General features: G+C 38.1%; 1 protein-coding gene across 1 annotated transcript in view; it reads right to left on the bottom strand.

The window, feature by feature from the left end:
* Nucleotides 1-8,599: 8,599 nt before the first annotated feature.
* LOC129731446 (inactive dipeptidyl peptidase 10) overlaps nt 8,600-22,591 on the bottom strand; it is a 728,939-nt gene continuing 714,947 nt past the window's right edge. Inside the window, exon 13 of the mRNA XM_055691455.1 lies at nt 8,600-8,888. Coding sequence (XP_055547430.1) covers nt 8,754-8,888 — 135 coding nt within the window. The 3' untranslated portion in view covers nt 8,600-8,753. The remainder of the gene's footprint in view (nt 8,889-22,591) is intronic.

Here is a 22,591-nt window from a genome sequence, read left to right as displayed (position 1 = left end):
AGAGTTTGGTTCGGTTTTTCCGCAGCACTGTTTCGTTTGTTTGTACTTTTCATTACACTTTTGGGAAATCATAGGACCTTTTCGGGGAAGCTTAGGAGAAGAAATATTTTTCCTCTTTCTTGACTCCCCAGGATTGGCATAAGATGTTTCCTCTGGTGAATCGTCAGAATCGGTTTCATCGGAGAACAGCAGATCAAAGGGGTTTGATGTTATGGGAGAAGTGGTAGTGGTCTTTTTCAGCATCTTGGCGTAAGAACGCTTCGAACACTCTTCAAGAGACCGTTTTATTTTATCCCTCCGCTGCATATACACCGTACATGTCGGAAGGTCATGCTGATTCTCCCCGCAGTGAATGCATTTTTCAGGGTTTTCACTACAGGAGTCCTCAGCATGATTCTCCCCACACTTGCCACAACGTGCCTCATTGCAGCAGTAGGCGGCGGTGTGGCCTAACTGCTTACAATTCAGGCAGTTAATGACGCGGGGCACATATAATCGCACAGGGATACGAACCCGGTGGATCGAGACGTGGCTAAGCAATGCAGACGCGGCGAACGTAGCACGAAACGAGTCTGAAGGAGTGTACACTTTTGTGCCGCTGACGAGAGATGGAGACCGCAATTGCTTGCAGTCCAAAATCTTTTTTTTTACATCGGTGCACAAAGAATTTTTAAAACAGCCGAATGCGCTTTCCAAAATACACTCGACCGACAGACTCGAATCGGTTATAACATCGTCGATCTCCACGTCTCGTGCGGGCTTGTCATCTATATACAGAAAGAGACTAGTCCGGTTTGCAGTCAACAATCGAATGAATCGGTTTATTTCTCTATAGATACAATTGGTGTTCGATACGATTTAGGCGAGAGCCTTTGGAAAGAAAAGAGAATGGGAGAGAAGAAATAAAAGGGACCTGGTAACATGTACTTGAATTTTATGACGGTCGGTAACCCGTCGTGTACTGTCGAGTTCTGGTAATTTGAGAACGGTCGTGGCTGAGTGACGAAGATTGCATCGTTGGTGGTTCGCACATGGGCAATCGAACTTGGTGTTATTGCTCACGTTGCGAGACCCAACGATGCAGTTTCGTAGCTGCTATGTCACATCTGTTTTCTATTACCACGGCTTAAACATTATGCGCCACATCTCCCTTTTTTATTGAAAATGATGAGCGTAGTGAAATCATTTTCAAACATAGAATGTTACCAAATTTTTTTTTGTTTGTGTTATATCATGATGGCTGGACATCTCTTTTTTGTTATAGTTTAATTATGCGGTTCTTATGTACTGTTTTATTTTCTTGGGTGTTACAAACTTTTATTATAATGTTTGGGTGATCAATTGATGTTACTTCATGTGGACCAGTGTAAACCATATCTAATTTCCTGTTATTTTCAGATCTCAGTAATATCCTATCTCCTAGTTGCGATCGCTGATTGTTTCGCTAGTCTATTTTGTTTTGATTTGATAAGTAGTTCTCTTGTTTTGATTGCTGTATATTGTAGCTTGGATTTAAGTTCTGAGTTGTAGCTTTCGTAATTATAAATAGGGTCTATTTTTCCAGAGTTTGTCAGGCTTTTGGGATAATTTACCATGTTGCCAAAAACTAATTCATACGGAGAGTAAGAATGTTCAGAATGTGGAGTTGTATTGTAGCAAAATGCATAGTATTGAAGCCAAGAATCCCAATCATCTTGTTGCTCATTAATTAAATTGACGTAGGTATTCGTTAAGACATCGATGATTTCGTTCAAGACCTCCAATGGTTTGTGGGTGATATGCTGTAGAGAATTTATGTTTAATTGATAATAGTGTACAAATTTGTTCAAACAATTCGTTCTTATATTCGGTTCCTAAATCGCTTTTGATTGACATTGGGCATCCATAAATGAGAATAAAATGTTCTATGAATGCTTTTGTTACAGTCTGCGCTTGTTTATCTTGTAAGGGTATGACGATAACGTACTTTGTGAGGTCACATTGTATCGTTAGTGCATATCTATTTTCTTTTTGTGTTTTGGTCATCGGTCCTATTGTATCGATTGATATTAGGTTAAACGCTTTATTGGGTGTAGTTGTTTCTATGAAGTTTTCCTTTGTGTTTATAGTATGTTTACTTAGTTTGCAACTAATGCAATTCTTGACGAAATCGCTTATTGTCTTTCGCATGTTATTCCAGTAGTAAATACTTCAGATTTTTTTCACAAGTCGTGTAGTACCGACGTGTCCTCCAATTGGGGATGTGTGGTTTTCGTATATTATCTGGTTTATGACATTTTTGTCGTTTATAATTTTCGCTGGTGTGTAGATAACTAGTTCTACTTCGTTTGTTGAGCGATTGTATAGAGCTTTAAAATTTTCAATGTTGGTTTTCCGAAAAATAACACTGTTTCTTGCAATTGCTAGCTTTTTTATTTTTACTTTTTTGGCCATTTCGTTTATTGTATCGATAACTTCTTCGATATCTTTCATTTTCGTGCACGTATTTCCGGAAAATTGCGCTTGAGCAAAATTCTTTTTCATTTTTTTGTCATATATACTTGTTACCAATGTTGGTTTCGAGTTGTTTATTTCCAAAACGAGTTTTGGAAGATTAAACGCGTCGATGTTATTCACTGAATCGTACGCTCTAGGGTGATCAGTCCTGGAGGTGCTGCATTCAGTAACATCGTTATTCATGTTTTTTGTCATTGACCTTGTTTGGATTGGCAAAATACTTATAGTTTTTAGTTCATCTGAGTCAAGAATAACTCATGAAGGTGCATCGGCGCCGACATTTAACTTCCCTTCAACGTGTTCTATGTCGAACTCAAATTCTTCTAAATCCACTCGTATTCTAGTCAGTCTAGACGAAGGATTTTTCATTGAAAAGAGGTACACGAGAGGACGATGATCAGTATTGACTGTGAAGGTCTAAAATAGGTAATTGCCCAGTGGATTGCGATGAGCTCTTGTTCTATGGTGGATTCATTTCGTTTACCTTTAGTAAAAGACCTGCTTGCGAATGCCACTGGAAGGTAAATGTCGCCGTAGGGTTGAGTTAGCATAGCACCACATGCTATTTTAGATGCGTCTGTACTTAAAGTAAAGGGTTTTTTAAAATCAGGAAATTTCAAGACTTGTGGTGATATTAATTTATGTTTTAATATTTCGAAAGAGTTGTTGCAGTCTTGGGTCCATTCAAATTTGACGTTTTTTCGTAGTAGATTGTTTAAGGGCCAGTTCAGCAAAAAAGGGTATAAAGCGCCTATAGTAATTGCAGAATGCTACAAATCTTCTAACGTCGTCTGCGTTCTTGGGCGTTGGAAAATTGAGAATCGCTGAAAACTTCGATTCATCGGGTTTAATTCCTACATTTGAAATATGGTGACCTAAATATGTCACGTCGAAACAAAAGAAATGACATTTGGCTGGGTTGAGTTTTAGGTTTCTTTCGCGAAGCTTCCTGAAAACGAGTTCTAAGTTTCGAATGTGGTGTTTAACGGAGCAACCGATGACAATGATGTCATCGATATACAGAAATGCACAGTCCGCAGGAAGACCACTTAATGCTATGGTCATCATCCTTTGGAAGCTGTTTGGAGATATGTTCAAGCCAAACGGGAGTCTTTAAAACTCGTAATGACCTGAATCGGTGGAGAAGGCTGTGTATTGCTTCGAATTCTCATCCAATTCAATTTGGTGAAAACCGGACATTAAATCTAGTGTAGAGAAGTATTTTGCTCTACCTAGTTGGTCTAAAATATCGTCGATTCTAGGGAGAGGAAATTTATCCCCAAGAATCTTTTTATTCAATTGTCTGAAATCTATTACAAGACGCCATTTTTTATCGCCTGTATTAGATTTCTTGGGCACAACTAAAATTGGTACTTTTGATTTTAAATCTTGTGGTGTTTGCTCTAACTTAAGTTCTAAAACTAGTTGTTGTTTTCTTTGTTCTTCGTTGTTTTTATTGAAAGTGTAAATTTCATAGTTTTCAATGTCTACGATCTTATTGGCAAAATTTTGCCTAATTTCGACTATTTTACTCGTTGTGTTTAAAAATTTCACAATAGGGCTAAATGAATTTACTATGGAGTTTGCCACAAACACTCCAGGCTTGATTTCTTTTGATTTAATTAGATATGTATTATTAACATTTCCGATTTTTACCCGTCTAAAAACTTCACAGCTGGGTGGTAAGAAGATACCTCCGTCCATGTCTTCATGGATAGGCAATTCGAAAGGCACAGAATTGCATCTACCCGAAAGTATCCAGGTGTCGTAATCGATTAGACAGTAATATTTACGCAAAAAATCTCTACCAATAATTCCATCGGTAGGAATTGGCAATTGATAATCCACCAGATGAAATTTGTGTTCAATTTTTACTCCATTAGGTAGATTTATAGTAGTAATTGCGGTTCCTATAGTAGGCACCGAATATTCGTTAATTCCGGATATTGAGCATTGCTCGTTTGTGTTTATTAGCGTAGTTGGATGCACATTATTTGTCCTAAAAATGGATATTTCCGCTCAAGAATCCACGAGTAAGGTACTCTCTGTGTCCAAAAAATCTACTTTCAGGACTATGAAATTACTGCATGCAGCGTTTATTGAGAAAAACTGTTTTATTGGTGCTGCTGCGCAATATTGGCTAATTGGACTTGTTGATTCTGCTGTTGGCTGTTCGTAACTATTCCCCCACTTTGTTGCTGAATTTGCCTTGGTTGCAGTGGTTGCTGGGGGATCTGCCCGTTTCCCTGGTTCTGGTTGGCATAAAAAATCTGCCGCCCAGGATCTTGGTTGCGTTGCTGGTGATAGTAATTGTTTCTACCACGCCAGGTATTACCCGGTTGGAAATTTTGATAGTTATATTGGCCGGAATTCTGATAACGACCCCCATTGTTGGTGTTTCTACCACGAAATCTGTTACCCCTATTATTGTTGTATCCGCGGCCCCGACCACGGTAGTTGTTGTTCTCTCTCACGTGAAAAACGTGAGATTGGGATTCTACCCCAGATTTTCTTGTAGTTTTTGCACTGCGTCATTTAGTTTTGCGAAATTTCCTGCCTTTAAGATGATTTTCACATCGGGGTTTTTGGTGCCGCTAATTAGCGTTTCTATTCCCCGTTTAGTCGACATTTTATCTGCCGTATCATGCGGAATGCCTTCCGTGATATATGCAGATTTTAATTCATTAGCTAATTTTTCAACGGCGTCACAGAAATTTTCTGCCGTTGACGTTTGTTTAACTAGTTTTAATTTCGCCCAAATGGCGTTTGAGGAAATTTTTGGTGTACAACGCGTTTTTATCGCATTGACAATTTCCTGGAGGTTATTCAATTCACCCGCTGCCTGGCGAGCAGTACCCGTTAGCCTTGTTCTAACGAAACGAACTACGGTTGTTTGTGCCGTCGCTTTCTGTGCCACAAGTTGCCAGCAAATTCAGTTTCTACGGTGTCGGAAAATAACGCCACCGCGTCGAGGAACGCATTTAACTGTGCTGGTGAACCGTCATAGGTATTAACCAATGCGGTTCCCAGCTTTATGTCCACTACCGGCATTCTTACTTTGGTTAATTTGGTTAGTTTATTACAAAAAATTATCCCTAACGTTGCTGTTTTAAATTTGTTCGGGCAATCTAATGAGAAGGCTAGTTTGTTATTAAAAATTTGTATCGTTTCATCGTATGCTCTAATTAAAAATTCTAGTTCGCTTATTGTGAGTTCTTCTTCATTGAGCGTTAATAAGTCTCCTATTTTATTTTTTAAATTTCTTGAGTGATTTATTTTATGGCTTATAGTGTTTTTTCTGTATCTCCTATTAGGCGCTCTCTTTAGATTATTCAGTAGTTTTCTCAATTCTCCTAAACTATTTTGTATTATTAGCCTATCATTCTCTATTTCCATTTAGGTTTTATTAAAATAATTTGTCACTTACATTTATCGTTGTCTCACCCATATAGATATAGATACGGCTTTCTGTAGTGTAGATTTAATTTTTTTCTATCGGCGGCGATCTGCTTCTTCACCCGGCTCCCGGTATGTAGGGTAGATTTTATATCAGCATTGGCGGCGATCTGCTTGCTGTCTTTCCATTTGCTAACCGCGCACTCCTCAGTGATTATTGATTGTTATTTAGCACAGCACTTGGTCACAACGTCACTCGGTGGTATGTTTGTCTTTATTTTTCGTTATTATACCTGATTAATATTCGCCACCGATCTGGCGATTTTCAGCGTTTGCGCCCTTGTGTGGCGCTTGTATATTTGATAAACCGTGATTAGTAATTGAATAACTACCACGCACAATATTAAGGTGATTTTCACCTCGTGGTCTGCGTGGAACTCGCTATGGATATCCAAGGTGTACATTCACCTGTAGATCTCCATTGTTTTGCACTAGTTTAGAGTTAGTTTTTCCCATCTTTTTCACTTAGCTCTTGTTGTTTAAAGTCATTTGTTGATAGCAATGTAGAGAACGTGTACATGGGCACTCACTATTGTTGGGGTTGAGTAATAAACCGCATTGTAGTCATTTAGAGCACTATTTTGCATTCTGTTCGGCACTGTATTGTTTAGGGTTCTTCCACTTTTGGTTTGACAATATTGCTTCGACGTGAATTCTGCAACATAACAAGATTCACTTCCGTAACTTATTTCGACATAATTGTTCCACTGTTAAAATATATTTGCCTGTCCGATATGGCACAGGTCGCCATGTAGGCTTGTCATCTATATACAGAAAGAGACTAGTCCGGTTTGCAGTCAACAATCGAATGAATCGGTTTATTTCTCTATAGATACAATTGGTGTTCGATACGATTTAGGCGAGAGCCTTTGGAAAGAAAAGAGAATGGGAGAGAAGAAATGAAAGGGACCTGGTAACATGTACTTGAATTTTATGACGGTCGGTAACCCGTCGTGTACTGCCGAATTCTGGTAATTTGAGAACGGTCGTGGCTGAGTGACGAAGATTGCATCGTTGGCGGTTCGCACATGGGCAATCGAACTTGGTGTTATTGCTCACGTTGCGAGACCCAACGATGCAGTTTCGTAGCTGCTATGTCACATCTGTTTTCTATTACCACGGCTTAAACATTATGCGCCACACGGGTATATAAACGCGATACTCGCGTGTGAAGAGCTCAGAGCAAGCTATATCGTTGGCCTGTTTCAGGTCACTGACCACGAAACGAAGCTTGTCAGGTGTGACCTTGAGAATTTCGGTCACGGCCTTGTAACCTTTCGCCAGGTCTTTCGAAATCTGCAATATATTAAACGGTTTAGATTTCGGACCTGTCTTTGGTTGAAAGTACACAGTGTAGCTGCTCTGCTGAGATCCGTCCGGGTAAAGCCTGGGGCGAGAGGTGGTTGCATCAGCAACCGGGAGGGATTGAGCGGGTAGGACATGACCGGGAGGGTTCAAAGATGGAAGATCGGAGGTTAAGGGATCGACATTCATTGCGCTAAGCTAGCGCACTAGCTCGATAAACAAGAATCACGTACCTTCTTCTTTTTCCTCTTTTGTGTTGAAATTCTCGTCCACTGCTGTAGCACAAATCAGTCAGCAGCCAAATCGGCTTACGCACCAGCTGGCAGCTACGATGCGAAACAGTTGCACAAAGGCGGGCGACCTTGAACGCGGATTAATTTCACTCGACCAGGAAAACATTGCCAAAACTTGCTCACACGTCTTTTGTTTTATATTCTATCGAAGCGAACACCAAACACGTCCGATACTGATGCGTGTTCGGCACAAAATGTCATTTCAGGTGATACGAAAAAAAAGTTAAAACAAATGTTAAATTCAAAAGTAGGTAGTCTTGAGAAAGACTGGTGGGAAATAACTTTCAGGTAGTCTTCAGAAGACACACTGACAAAACACAAACTTTGAAACTATAGTCAGTCAAAGACCAATCCACAAGCAACCGAAAACACGTCTGACCTGTCGGGCAGCTCAAGACGCACTGCTAAGGACAGTTTGTAACAACGGTTACACATTGACATGAATAAATGAAATCACGTAAAATTTAGTGCATCACACGTAATCCAGAGAATCTATCTCAGTTAAAATTTGGAAGCCATTCTATGGCAAGCAAATCGGTTTGTTGAAAGCCCCTGGTCCTCTGATGGAGCGCATATAAAATTTTGATGACTGCAAATATAGCTGGACCAACTAGCCGTGAAACATGTTTGTTCCCTCAGTTGTTTGAAGGTTGTTTGACCCGCGTGATCAGTATTGAAGGTATTATGTTTTGATTGTATTCGGCACTTAAAACTTTAACATAATTAATTTTGTTACTTGAAATTCTTTGATTTTCGTTTGAGCTACACCTGTAGCGCCCCTTTCATTTAAAAAAACTTCAGCCCCTGGAATATAATACGCAATGTACATGTAAGTACACTAAATATGAGCAAATCGGAAACAATATACCTGTAGCTGTCATTTAGTGGAATTATATAAATTATATTAAAAAATTTAACTTACTCTTTTTTGTTTCTGTTAATATGATATTGGACGTGAGAAATTCAAAAAAAATTTAGCCATCTCTTTTCTAACTTCAAGCTTAGATCGACACAGTAGAGTTTTTTTAGGAGATTTGACGATTATGGTATTGAGTCCAAATATGTTTATTAGCTTACTTCTCGGTAAATAAGTTACATTCTAAGTAAAAAAGTTGAGGTTTTAATAAATTTTGTTGAAACTAACGTTATTATTGATAAAGTATGCAAGATATCAAATTAATCAACACTTTCATTCATCTATCATTAGGTTTTCGAAAGAAAAAAAGCTGTGGTCCAATCTTGATGGTCGTTTACAAAATTTTCCTCGAAATATGCTTCAATAGTAGGATACAAATGCGCAGTCACCCCAGCTAGATCATGATCCTCGTCGACATAAACCTGTAAAAACGAAAGAAATATCACTAAGAGTTAAAAGAATCATCGAAAAGATGCATGCGTGTGTGAACATTAAAGCGGTTAACCCATTAAACAAACTGCTTGGTGTTCGAATGAATTGATACGTTGTGCGATTATAGGCAATTTGGGTTGATAAGGTAAATGACTAATAAATTTTGAAACATCCGTTGTTTGATCGAAGTTTTTCAGAATATTGCTCGTTATGTTAACTACACTATACCATGCATTTGAAACATACAGCAGAGACAAATCGCGCCAAATGACCGATAGTCGAATATCGACCATTTTTGATTTAAATGAAACTTTGCACACGTATTTGGCTTAGCAAACTGAGCATTTTTCACAGATGGAGAGATTTTTTACACCCATGAGATACATTCTAAAAGGGCGTATGTCTTTTGACATAGGTTTTATTCGAAGCATTGTAGTCCAGAAACCGTTGGTTGTATAGAAAAACTGTCTGAGAATGAGTTGTAGGGAATTAAAAATGCATCATAGAAAAATTATACACTGTACAAAAATTTTTTTGTTTTGACTAAAAAAAATTAAAAATAAACATTAAATTTCAATTAAAAAAAAAAGAGTTGGATTTTTTCAAATTTTTTTTTAAATAAAGTTGACGTTAAAACGCAACTTTAAAAAAAAGTCCAGGATGGAAAAATGAAAAATATTTTTTTTATGGTAGATTGATTTTTTTATAAAATTTCTAATTTAAACATTTTTCAAAAAAAAAAAAATATTCTGATAATTTTAAAAGATGCAGTGAGTCATTTTAAATCAAAAAGCTCTTGGTAGTTAACATTCTAAAGGCATTGGTTTGCGAGTTATTTCTAATTTTAGCGCGAAAAATTGTTAAAATTTAGGAAAACACACGTTTTTCTTAATTTGTCGGTGGTTCTCCAGCAAAAACAATACGTTAATTGGAATGCTTGATCAAAAATATACAATTCATTCTTTGACAACAAAACGATTGGATAAATAACTCAGGCGCTGTACCTTAGCCCACCTACACGTTCCTCTTTGCCGAATGTTTTATAAAAAATATGTTTGTCGTGCAACACTACCTACTTGTAAAGTACGCTACCAATATCCTATAATATCTGTTTTCGTATATAAATACGATTGCACTTCTTTAGAAGTGTTAGTAACAGTTTGCATTCTGTGAAGATGAATAAAGTGAAAATGGAATACACCAAACCCAAGTGCTGTAAACCCTTTCCTGATCATCGGTGCTCATCAAGCATACGTAAATTAAACGAAAACGTTATTGCAAAATTAAAAATATTGAGCTGTCAAGCTCATTTTAATACGTGTTTATCGATTTATGATTCGTGTAGATTATATTGTATCGAAGTAAAAGATGAATTTGAAGAGCATCCACACAATTCATTCATGGAACCATCAACATCAGGATGTGGAAGAAACATTCTACCGACGGAGTTGCAACCATCTGCATTTGTATACGAATTGGCGGAGATACCATCAATCGTATCATCATAATCTCAAGAAAGAATTCAAAAACAATACTCCAGAACGCAGAAAATTGAGTAATTCAACAAAGGCCTAGCTGTAATCAACGTTCACCGATATCACTGGCAAAGCTCAGTCAGGAAAAATATCCTAAGAAAAAGTATCTGAACATTACTGACGGTATAAGAAAATACATTTTCGATTTTGATGCTGAAGATGATCTGGATTTATTGAAACGTAAAGCGAGAGACTTCGACGAGACGATTTTGCAGTTAAAAGAAAAATTTACTGCGCCCGAATGCTCGAGGGAAGATAAAGTTTTTTTTTTTTTTTTAAGGGGGGATTTGTTAGTAGCTTAAGTATTTATGATAAATATTTGTAAATAATGAGTATGTGTGTCCAATCACAAATGGTGACTTCTCAACACTGTTAGAAATTTGTAATTTTAATTGTTAGGATTTGTTTGCTTTCGCAATTAGGACTTATCATTCGTAGGGATTTAAACCTACTTGTCAGAAAAGGGGAAGTAAACTTACAACTAACTTAATTGCTAACTTATTGGCTATAAAGAGAGCTTATCGTAGCAATTGAGGATTGCAACGATTTTTGTCGAAAATTGTTAATAATTTTATTTGACATAGCTTCTAATGGTTCAACACCAGTAAGTCTATGTAATTCGAGTGTACCAAACCAAGGAGGACGCTTCAAAATCATTTTCAGAATTTTATTCTGAATCCTTTGGAGCGTTTTCTTCCTTGTTGAACAGCAACTTGACCAGATCGGTACAGCATAAAGCATTGCTGGTCTAAAAATTTGTTTGTAAATCAAAAGTTTGTTCTTTAAACAAAGTTTAGAATTCCTGTTAATGAGAGGATATAAACATCTCGTATATTTGATGCACTTGGCTTGTATACTCTCAATGTGCTCTTTGAAAATAAGTTTTGAGGGAAGATAAAGTAAGAATACTTTCGGTACTACCGATATCTTGGAACCAACAAACGGTAACAGAAAAGTTTGAAACAACGAAATACATTGTAAAACAGGCTCGGCGCATATCAGAGGTTAGTGGAACATTGGCTATTTCTGACGTGAGGCTTGAACATGGATTGCCCCTGGAAGTAAAAAACGAGGTATTGCAGTTTTATGACAGTGACCAGGTCAGTAGAGCCATGCCAGGGCAAAGGGACTACGTTTCAGTGAGAAAAGATGGTAAGCGACAGCATGTGCAAAAGCGCCTCTCAATGAATTCAATTCGTGAGGCTTACGTTTATTTTAAAGATATCAACAAAACTGATATTGGGTTGACTTCTTTTAGAGCTTTGAAACCTAAGCATTGTAATTTAAAAAAAAAAAATACTGAATTGATGATACACAGTCAAAAAAAAAAATTCATTCCAAAATGATTCTAAATTTTACTTTGAACAACTATTATGTAGCTCAACTACACGATCCAAATATTGTTTTCTCCGCAAATGTGAACATTGCCCAAGCCGTTCAGATTTTGAAAACAGTTTTCTCAAAGAACTTGAGAATGTTGTATGAGAGAAATACCTTTCGAACAGTTGATTGCAACAGATCGATGTAATATAGAGACACTTGTGAAATCAATTGATGAATTTGTATCTTATTTTTGTGAAAAGTTGATGACCCACGATCACATAAAAACTCAACAGTCGATTTACATGAGAGAAGCAAAAAATAATTTGAAAGATGGTGAAGTTGTTATAGTGTATGATTTCTCAGAGCTCTTTTCTTGAGAACCGTTCGCCCAATCGTCTTGCCAAAGATTGAATTGTATATTTTTGATCAAGCATTCCAATGAACGTATGTTTTTTGCTGGAGAACCATGGACAAATTAATAAAAACGTGTATTTTCCTAAATTTTATTAATTTTTCGAGCTTAAATTAAAAATAACTCGAAAACCAATGCCTTTAGAATGTTAACTACCAAGAGCTTTTTGATTTAAAATGACTCTCTGCATCTTTTAAAATCATCAGAATATTTTTTTTTAAAATAATGTTCGAATTATAATTTTTATAAAAAAATCAATTTATCATAAAAAAAAACATTTTTCATTTCTCCATCCTGGACTTTTTCTTAAAAGTTGCGTATTAACGTCAAGTTTCTTTAAAAAAATAAAAAAAATCAACTCTTTTTTTTTAAATTGAAATTTAATGTTTATTTTTAATTTTTTTTGGTCAAAAAAAATTTTTTTTGTACAGTTTTTCTATGATGCATTTTTAATTCCCTACAACTTATTCTCACACAGTTTTTCTTTACAACCAACGATTTCTGGACTACAATGCTTCGAATAAAACCTATGTCAAAAGACATACGCCCTTTTAGAATGTAACTCATGGGTGTAAAAAATCTCTCCATCTGTGAAAAATGCTCAGTTTGCTAAGCCAAATACGTGTGCAAAGTTTCATTCAAATCAAAAATAGTCGATTAAATTTTCGCGTATTTCCAGGTCATTTGAAATGATTTTACTCAGCATTCTTTTGCTATGTCCTTTGAAAACAGCATTGGTCATTATGGTATTCTCAATTTGGAGAGATATTTTTCGAATATTTAAGCGAAATATCACCAAGCGTTACGTCCAAATCCTGGTTGTGTTCGGGGCTCAAAACAGTAGCACTACGTCGGGCCTCCTGCGAGGAAGTGGGGTTGGTCGTGGGCCTTACAAGCCCGCACCGTGAAAAACAAAAGCAACGAACGCTATAACAGAAAATTCGAACCAGAATAATCGGCAACGACCCAGGTGACGGAAACGGACTAACGATTGGATACTCGGAACATGGAACTACTGTTCTCTTAATTTCCTTTCTAGTACCCGTATACTTTCCGAAAAAAACCACAAGTTCAACATCGTAGCGCTGCAGGAGGTATGCTGGAAAGGGACGACGCACAGTGGAACACTTAGAACATCAAACCTGACCATAATTATTTAAAAAAATTGTTTGCACTGAAAAAGTATCATATTGTGATAATAAAAACATGAGTGGATTTGGATAATTTTTTGGATGGAGTAACCCACCTTAAAGTGATGGATGACATTTCTTATAACAAAATTTAAATTCAGTCATAGTCGGGTCAAAATTCTTCCAAATACTTGAATTTATCATGAAATGACTTTTCAGTACACATTTCAGTCGTTTGACAAAGTTTCATTCGGATAACCAAGGCTACAACTATCCAAGAAGCGGAAAAGTAAGAATTTCTTGATTGTTTCCACATAGCGATAAAACACGGAACCGGAAGCATCCGGAAGGTTTTTCTTCACCATTATAACCAAAATATTAACACTTTCACGTAATACAAGCCGTTCAACCGGATTTTGCCGGAAACATAACTTATCCCATTTTAAGTTAGCTTTTTTTGTAAGATTTGGACCACTGCGACCATTATTTTGATTGTTTGTGGTATTGAGTTAACTTATAAAAATAAATATTTTGGCTTTTATTATATTGATTTCGACAAACACCTGGGTATTTGGAGAGACTAGCATACATGCTAAGTAAACATTTTTGTTCGATTAACCTTCTCTATCAATCTCCATCGTTGTTTAATTTAAAAATCACTTGTTTATCTTCGGAACGTTATATTTTAGCTCACGGTATCAAAGCGTCACTATCATGCACAAAAAACTGTTGAATTGCGGTCGATTTAAACCTCTCGTTAAGACCGTAAACATAACTTTTGGATGTTGATAAGCTGCCAAGTGATCTAGCATACATCACCCTTCAAAATGAAACACTACAATACAAAGTTGATTTGCTTTGAATTTTTCACTTTTGATCAGGTATCAGGTTAAACGTATTTACTCCTTTGTGCGACGGTGCGTACGTATAGGGATAGACACACCATCTACCAGAGTTGTGGTGAGACACATGAGCTGGGCACAGCTTTTATAGTGATTGGGTGAAGGCTGGTTAACCCCAGAATGTGCAGGTTAAGATTCTTTAACATTAGCATTATAAACGTGCACAGCCCTCACCTCGGAAGTACTGATGACGACAAAGACGAATTCTACGCGCAATTTGAACGTGGATACGATCGCTGCCCAAAACATGATGTTAAGATTGTCATCGGGGATAACAACGCTCAGGTCGGTTAGGAGGAGGAATTTAGACCGGTAATTGAACGATTCAGCGCACACCGGCTGACAAATGAAAATGGCCTAAGACTAATTGACTTCGCCGTCTCCAAGAACATGGCCATACGTAGCACCTTTTTCCAGCATAGCCTCCAACATCGGTACACCTGAAGATCACCTAACCAAACAGAAACTCAAATCGACCACGTTTTGATAGATGGTCTGCACTTTTCAGACATTATCGACGTCAAAATACATCGGGGCGCTAACATCGACTCGGACCACTACATACCTAGAGATACGCCAAAAACTATCCGTTGTGAACAACATACTGTACCGTTGCCCGCCAAGGTATAATCTCGCGCGGCTGAAGCAACCCGAAGTTGCCGAAAACTACGCGCTTTCTCTCGAAGCTGCACTGCCAGAAGAGAACGAGTTGGAAGAAGCTCCTCTAGAGGCCTAACAGAATACCGTCATGTCATCCATCAGCAGTGTAGCGGAGAACGTCCTAGGACGCGAAGTACTGAGTCGACGTAACGAATGGTTTGACGAGGAATTTCGGCAGATATTGGATGAAAAGAACGCAGTGCGGGCTGTAATGCTGAGGAGAGCCACCCGTCAGAACGTGGAGCGGTACAAACAGAAACGGAGACAGCAAACCCAACTTTTCCAGGAAAAAAGCGCCGCCAGGCGAAGGAGGAATGCGAAGAACTACAACTGCCGCTTTCATGAAACACAAAAGTTCTATCAGAGATTCAACGCATCCCACAAAGGCTTTGTTCCGCGAGCCGAAATGTGCATGGATAAAGAGGGAAATATCTTGACGGATGATCGTGAGGTGATCGAAAGGTGGAGACAGCACTTCGATGAACATCTGAATGGCGTACAGGCAGGAGACCAGAACAGCGACGCAGGAGACTCTGTCGGTGCAGCAAGCAACGAAGATGTTCCACCTCCATCGATGAGCGAAGTTAATGATGCTATCCAACGACTTAAGAACAACAAGGCAGCTGGAAAGGACGGTATAGGAGCGGAGCTTCTCAAGATGGGCCCGGGCAAGTTGGCCAGTTGTCTGCATCGACTGATTGCTAAGATTTGGGAAACGGAATGCCTACCGGAGGAGTGGAAGAATGGGGTTATTTGCCCCATCTACAAGAAAGGCGACAAGCTAGATTGTAAAAACTACCGAGCGATCTCTATCCTGAATGCCGCCTACAAGGTGATATCCCAAATAATTTTCCAGCGGCTGTCACATCTAACCAACAAATTCCTGGGAAAGTTACCACGCCGGCTTCATGGAGGGTCGGTCTACAACGGATCAGATCTTTACTCTGCGGCAGATCCTCCAGAAAAGCCGTGAATACAGAGTCCCTACGCATCGTGAAGAGCTATGGAGAGTTCTCGACGAAAACGGCTTCCCCGGGAAGCTTACCAGACTGATAAAGGCTACGATGGAGAATGTGCAGTGTTGTGTGAGGATTTCGGGTGGTCTATCCGACCCATTCGGATCCCGCAGGGGACTTCGACAAGGTGATGGTTTTTCCTGCCTGCTGTTCAATATTGCGCTAGAAGGTGTTGTGAGACGAGCGGAAATAGACACTCGGGGCACGATTTTCGTTGAATCCGGTCAATTAATCTGCTTTGCGGATGACGTGGACACTGTCGGCAGAACATCTGAGGCGGTGGCGGATCAGTACGCCAGACTAAAATGAGAAGCAGAGAAGATTGGACTGAAGATAAATTCGTCTAAAACGAAGTACTAGCTAGCGGGTGGTGCTGAGCGCGACAGGGTACGCCTAGGTAGTGTTGTGATAATCGACGGTGATGAGTTTTAGGTAGCTGACGAGTTCGTGTACCTTGGCTCAATGGTAACTGAGAACAACGATACCAGCCGAGAGACTAAGAGGCGAATCATCAGCGGGAGTCGTGCCTACTATGGGCTCTACAAAAAATTACGGACCAAACGTCTAAGTTCCCGCGCAAAGTGTACCTCGTACAAAACGTTCATTGGACCTGTTGTTCTCTCCGGGCATGAGACGTATACAATGCTTGAAGAGGACCTGTGAGCGCTCGGAGTTATCGAACGACGGGTGCTAAGAACGTGGCGAGAACAACCGACAATTACCCTGCAAAATTGGTTCTCGCCTCGAATCTGGTTGGTACAAGACGAAGAGGAGCACCAAGAGTAAGATGGTTAGACCAGGTGGAGCATGATCTAGCAAGTACGGAGTGGACTGATCAAGTTGGCGCAATTGTGTTGTGCAGGCCGTGTCTTGGGTCGTACAGCCACTTAAGTTAGTTAGTAAGTAACGTAAGTATCACCAAGAAAGAAAAAAAATTATCAGCGTGCTAAGCTCGCGTGTAACAAACGTCGGATTCAGTCATCTGTATACAAGATATAAAAATCAGCAGCTTTTTTAAGTTTAGTAAAGCAGGTAATGTATGTAGTTTTACGAGGATGCGAAAAATAAACGAGAACAGAAGGTGTGATTCTGAATTCGTCAAAAATTTCATCATCCTGATGGGACTCGAGAACGCAATCTCCGATGTCTCCGGTATGGTATTTCAGCCAAATAAACTACTGGGAAGGTAATTTCCTCCAAGACCAATATTGAATCACCCTTTACTATTGTGTCCTATTCCTAGCACGCTACGATCAACCGCACATACTGCCTTGTGGGAGTCATTTTTGTAATTCAGAAAGTGTTTCTTCACACATTGAGTATAGCGAATTACTACATCTACGACCTGTAGTAAGTCCAGATACTCAGTTGGTGACGTACCCCCACCTAACGCGTTTGACATAGGAGCTCCGTTTTGCTGAGATAACTTTTCGAATCAATTTAATTTTTCGTCTTTTGTTCTGGCTACGCCTATGCGAACACTTTTGCTTCGAATTTAGAATTTAGAATTGTTATAACAGTACAAAACAAAAAAAAACTTTCAACTAAAGCTATTGTGATTATTTTTGCTTATTCTAGTAGAAAATTGTTGTTTCGTAGATTGAAATCGCCGTTGAAAGGTCTAAATCTATCTATCTATCTATTTATATAAAAGAGAAATTTTGTATGTATGTGTGTATGTATGTTCCAGCATAACTCTCGAAAGCCTAAACCGATTTCAACCAAACTTGGCATACGTGTTCTTTGTACTAAGTAAGTGGTCATAGAAATATTGGATAGGAGGAGGGGTCACCCTTAATGAAGAAGGGGGTCAGATGTAATAAATTTTCATACAAAATGGAAACCTTTCATTGAAATTTGATGATTTTCGGGTTCTTGGTCATATTTGGAGGCCGGAAGTTGATGTCCAGAGACCGAAACATGATGTTCGATGCCACTTTCAATCCAAGATGGCGACTTCCGGTTTCTGGGAAGCCATTTAAAACTGCGGAAAACGCTCACAAATCTCCCAATGTTGGTAGTTTCGGAGCAAAAATGACTCTTAAGAACCGGTTATCGGTGTCTGACGATACTTTGAAACTTGGGTTGCCGACTTCCGGTTTATGGAAATCTGCGAAAATTAATAATTGAATTATATACTTGGCAATGTGGGTATTTTCGGAATCGGAATGACGTCGTCATACGAAAGTCGATCATATATTTCCAGATATGGGCCTTTTTTGAAACGTAGTGACGTCTGTTTGCAGCCGAAAATCGGCTTTCGTGCAAATGTTTCTAGGGAAATGTTTCAAAACATCCAACCGCTTTGATCCGTTTTTGGAACGATTTCTTGACATATTTCTTGCATAATTTGATAACGAAGAGTCCAATATAGCGTTTTAGATAAAAAATATGTTTGGAAAAGTTGTTGAAGCTCAACTATTACCGAAAAAAAATTTGGTTAAGAGCATCGATCAAATAAGATAAGACCTCCTAAAATCCAGCTATTTATTTTGAAACAGTTGTGTATGTTTGTATCTATGTATGTTACAGCATAACTCTCGGATCCAAACTTGGCATACGTGTTCTTTGTACAGAGGAAGTGGTCATAGAAATATTGGAAAGAGGAAGGAGCAACCCCGAAAGGAGGAGGGGTCTTAATTGGCCAAAAAATCAAGTTTTTTCATGCATTATGGGTACTTTCTGAATGAATACGATAGTTTTTAGGTCTTTGGTCATGTCTGGAGACCGGAAATTGATTTCCAGAGACCGGAACATGATGCCGAAAAGAGAAAGGGGCAGCTATCAAATAGGGAGGGAGTCCTAATTTATAAGAAAATCAGGTCTTTTAGTGCCCTATGGGAACTTTTTGAAAAGGTACGATAACTTTCATGCCCTCGGTCGGTCATGGCCAGAAGTTGGTCTCCATTCATTGCTATGAACCTTTATCAAATACTATTGTCTGTTTCTTTTAAAACAAAATGCGTCAGATTTTCCATAGAAATCGTCGTCATACAAATTGTATGGCGACGATTTCGGCGCGTTTTGTTTTAAAAGAAACAGACAATAACAACTGCAAAGTAAGTATTAAATTTACTGGTCTGCAGATACATATTCAATTACGACATGTAGAACATAGCATAAATCTCACCCAGGGTGGCTTTTTAACCTGTTTATTTTGGTGCGCCTGGTAAATGCAGAAGTGCGTTAAAAGGCCGTAGAGTAATTGCTCTCCGTATTCGTCGTTTTTCCGTTTACTTACGGGAAAATTTTATTGAAGTCTAAGTCTCTGGAGGCTTGCGGCATTTCCGAAAGGCTTAGAGGCAACAAAATTTACAGGAACACAGGGTTATCAAATAACTATTTTGAGAGACACCTGCTTTGAGCAGAAAATCAATCAGATTTGGAATTCTGATTGAATAATTGTTTTAAAATCTTAACTGTAGAAAGTAGAAAAGTAGAAATTAACAATTTCGCAATCAAACCTTCATGCTAAACACTGTCGGCAGGCCCGTAGCTACCAGGGGGCTGGGGGGAGGGCTTAGCCCCCCACGCGTTGGCATTGCCCCACCACGCAATTTTCTCATATATTTGGTTGATACTAGGTACAAAAAACCAAATGAAAAATCTGAAATATGAGCAATAAGCATTATTGAATAGTCTCCAGTAGTAGTTCATTAAATCTCAAAAGAACCATGTTTAAGTCCGAACAATCAAAGCGGTCGAGCTCATATGACTAAAAGATTAAATTACTCAATCTTTTAGTGAGTCCGCTTGATTCGCGGCGAAGTTGAAACTGACGATCCGCATACTTGCGTTTCGGATGTCCGGACCAGCGTCTGGGAGTGAAAATGTCAGTTTTTTTAAATGTGTCATTTTAGTGAAGGAACCAATCACAGTTTTATTTTTGATTTTATAAAAAAATGAAAAACAAGTTTAGCTGCAAACCAGTTTTTTCAGAAGTTTTTATTTCCCACTTTTTGATTTCTTGGATTGAACAAATCGTGGGCAAAAAATGACACACAAGACTATTTTTTTTTTCAAATATTAAATATTCAGCCAGTATCTAAACTTCCTACAGTGTGCTTCTTGTGATTCACGTTTATGTTCAGTTCAATTTATTTTGGCCGGACTTTTTCACACCTCGGAAGCATAACCCAGTCCGTTACCTAGCCCGGACAACTATGTTACAGTTCGGTTTAAAATAAAATCGGACATAAACATTGATCAAACAATGCGAATCGTGAAATTTAGAATTTAGGCTAACGGTTGAATCGCTCCATTCTCTCAGTGTTTCTTCGCGAATAGAATCTCTCAGTATCGTCGATTTTGAATGAGGTGACCCTCGAAGATGGGTTTCTAACGCTGTAATTCCTTCAATGCATTTGTTGCAGATTAGAACTTTTTAGAACTCTCTTCTGTTCTTAGTTCCGAACATTGTGTAAATGGCTCTAATAAGTGTCATAGAATCGTTGTATTCCATCACTCATCCTTGCATTGCTTCTCTTGCTGGTTTGATCATTTGTTTAATGAATATTTAAATGGTCGAATAGCGGGTTCGTCACTGTTAGGCAGAAATTATAAAGTTTTCATCCCTGCTTCTACGATACGCGCATTCGTAGTTTGTTTTTTTTTTCGGAATATATACCCGGAAAACCAGATATTCGGAAATTAGACAAATTTACGGGACATCACTAACGCTTATTTGAAAATACATAGATGAGCTTTTGAATCTTTTGGTGCTAAAACTATCGACATAGGAGGAAAACTGCAAAACTTATGAGAATTTTGATTTGTACTCCCAGGTACTCCGTTGGACGCGTAAAGGTACTTTTTTGTCGAGCACATACCGGTTTATGGGTTTCCCCTAAAAAAAATAACGTTTAATTAAAAAAAATTCTCTGCCCCCCCACGCAAAACGGAGTAGCTACGGCTCTGCACTGTCGAATGTTTTTTCTACATATGGAAGAGAAGCTTCAGTTGAATAATCTTCAGATTCATTAGCTCGTATCATTTAAAAAATTTTAAAATTCGAGTATTTTTGGCGTTTTTCAATAATTTGGCGAAATATTCATTTTGAAACAATTTCTGAGAATTTCTCAAGAACTTTAATTAAAATGTTTAAAATACCATCGTCACGAGGTGGTGTAATCACCATTTTTGATTACTGGAATATGACAATGGCGATTGTGAAGCTTGCTCAGGTGATGTTAGATGGTGCGTCAATAGTTTGGAAGCAATTGCAAGAAACCAAAGAAAAAATCTCGTCTAACCACTTTTCAGGAAAATTCTTCTACATGGAGCAAATACGTAGTTTGCAGAGTCAAGTACGAGCGCATAGTTTCAGTCAATTTGAAAAAGATCGATTATTTTTTGCTTTTTATCAACTCATTTGGCATTGATTAATTCTTTCGTTTTCGCATCGGAAAAAGCAAATTCTGTACCATGGAATGTGGTGAAATTGGTCAGTGAGGTGAAGTTGTTCACCTGGAAATTCGTGATAAAAAAATTTTTATCAAAAGATACTGATCTTACAACACTAGGCACTGTTTACGTGTCCTGAAATGCAACTTTTGCATGATTCACATTCCTGTGTTGTCGACTTTGCAATGCAATGCCCGGCATGCTTGTCTTTTCTTCTCAGAAAACCTCTAGAGTGCAGGAGAACATCTTGGAATTTTAATTAAGGGGTAATTACGTTAAATTTGGAGAAGTTAGTATAGTTTGAGAAAAGCTCAAAAAATGTAATTTTCAACAATGCCATTAAAGTAATACCGACGAATTCGCAGGAAACTACAAATATTTTAATAACAGAGCTAGTATTTGAGCTTTTGCGACAAACCGAATTGAAATCGGTCTAACGATGATTAAATGAGAGCAAATTTAGCAAAAAGCAGCACGTGAATCAAAATGAATAAATTTTAACCTGAAATATCGTTATTTTCGTTTCCAAACTAGCTGTGAATTATATTTTTCAGTTCAGAAATCATCATTTATAATGAACACATCGAAAAAAGCACATTTCCAATAGAATGAATGGATTTCAAGGGTGATCAATTTCACCCCGATTTATCTCATAGTGCTTTATAGAATTCTCGAATTTATTTCATGAGGTAGACGATAGAAATTTCACCGATAGCCATAGAGGTCTTCTAGAGCACACACCAGTACTTGTTTTAAAATTATACTATTTCGGAAATAATGTACATGAAACTAGTTAATTGGAAATTATTATAAAAATTGATCAATTTCACCCCGCTCCATGGTAACCTAATTATTATAAAGTGTTGTTGTAGGGTGAGCACATCGAATGCATTGAAATAAATCCAATTCAAAACTAACTCCGCGAAAAAATTCCGACGCCTTAAAAATTTTCCCTGATGACTTTTTTAATTCCCTGATATTCCCTGATCGAGTAATTAAATCACTGATATTCCCTGATTCCCGGTAGTTTTTCCCGGTAGTCGTCACCCTGTCACTTTTATTTGCTAAGTAGTAGCTAGTAGGAAACGAGCAATCTTGCAAAAATCTTCTAATTAAAGTTTGGTAGTAAATTATGCTGTTGTTTGTATAACTTATCATGTCTAGGATTTTAAGAAGAGGCTTGAATAGCCATGGAGAGTGGTTACCTACGTCTTTGTAAAAAAGTGTAGATAAATGCTGTTTACGAATTTCTAAGCTGTCAAAGTAAAGCAAAGCCCACGGTGCCCCGCTGGACCGCTATTATAAAAAAATG

This window comes from Wyeomyia smithii, chromosome 1 (assembly GCF_029784165.1).
Source record: "Wyeomyia smithii strain HCP4-BCI-WySm-NY-G18 chromosome 1, ASM2978416v1, whole genome shotgun sequence".
In the NCBI taxonomy this organism is placed as follows: domain Eukaryota; kingdom Metazoa; phylum Arthropoda; class Insecta; order Diptera; family Culicidae; genus Wyeomyia; species Wyeomyia smithii.
Note: the sequence above shows the minus strand (reverse complement) of the source record. Positions and strands in the feature narration are given on the sequence as shown.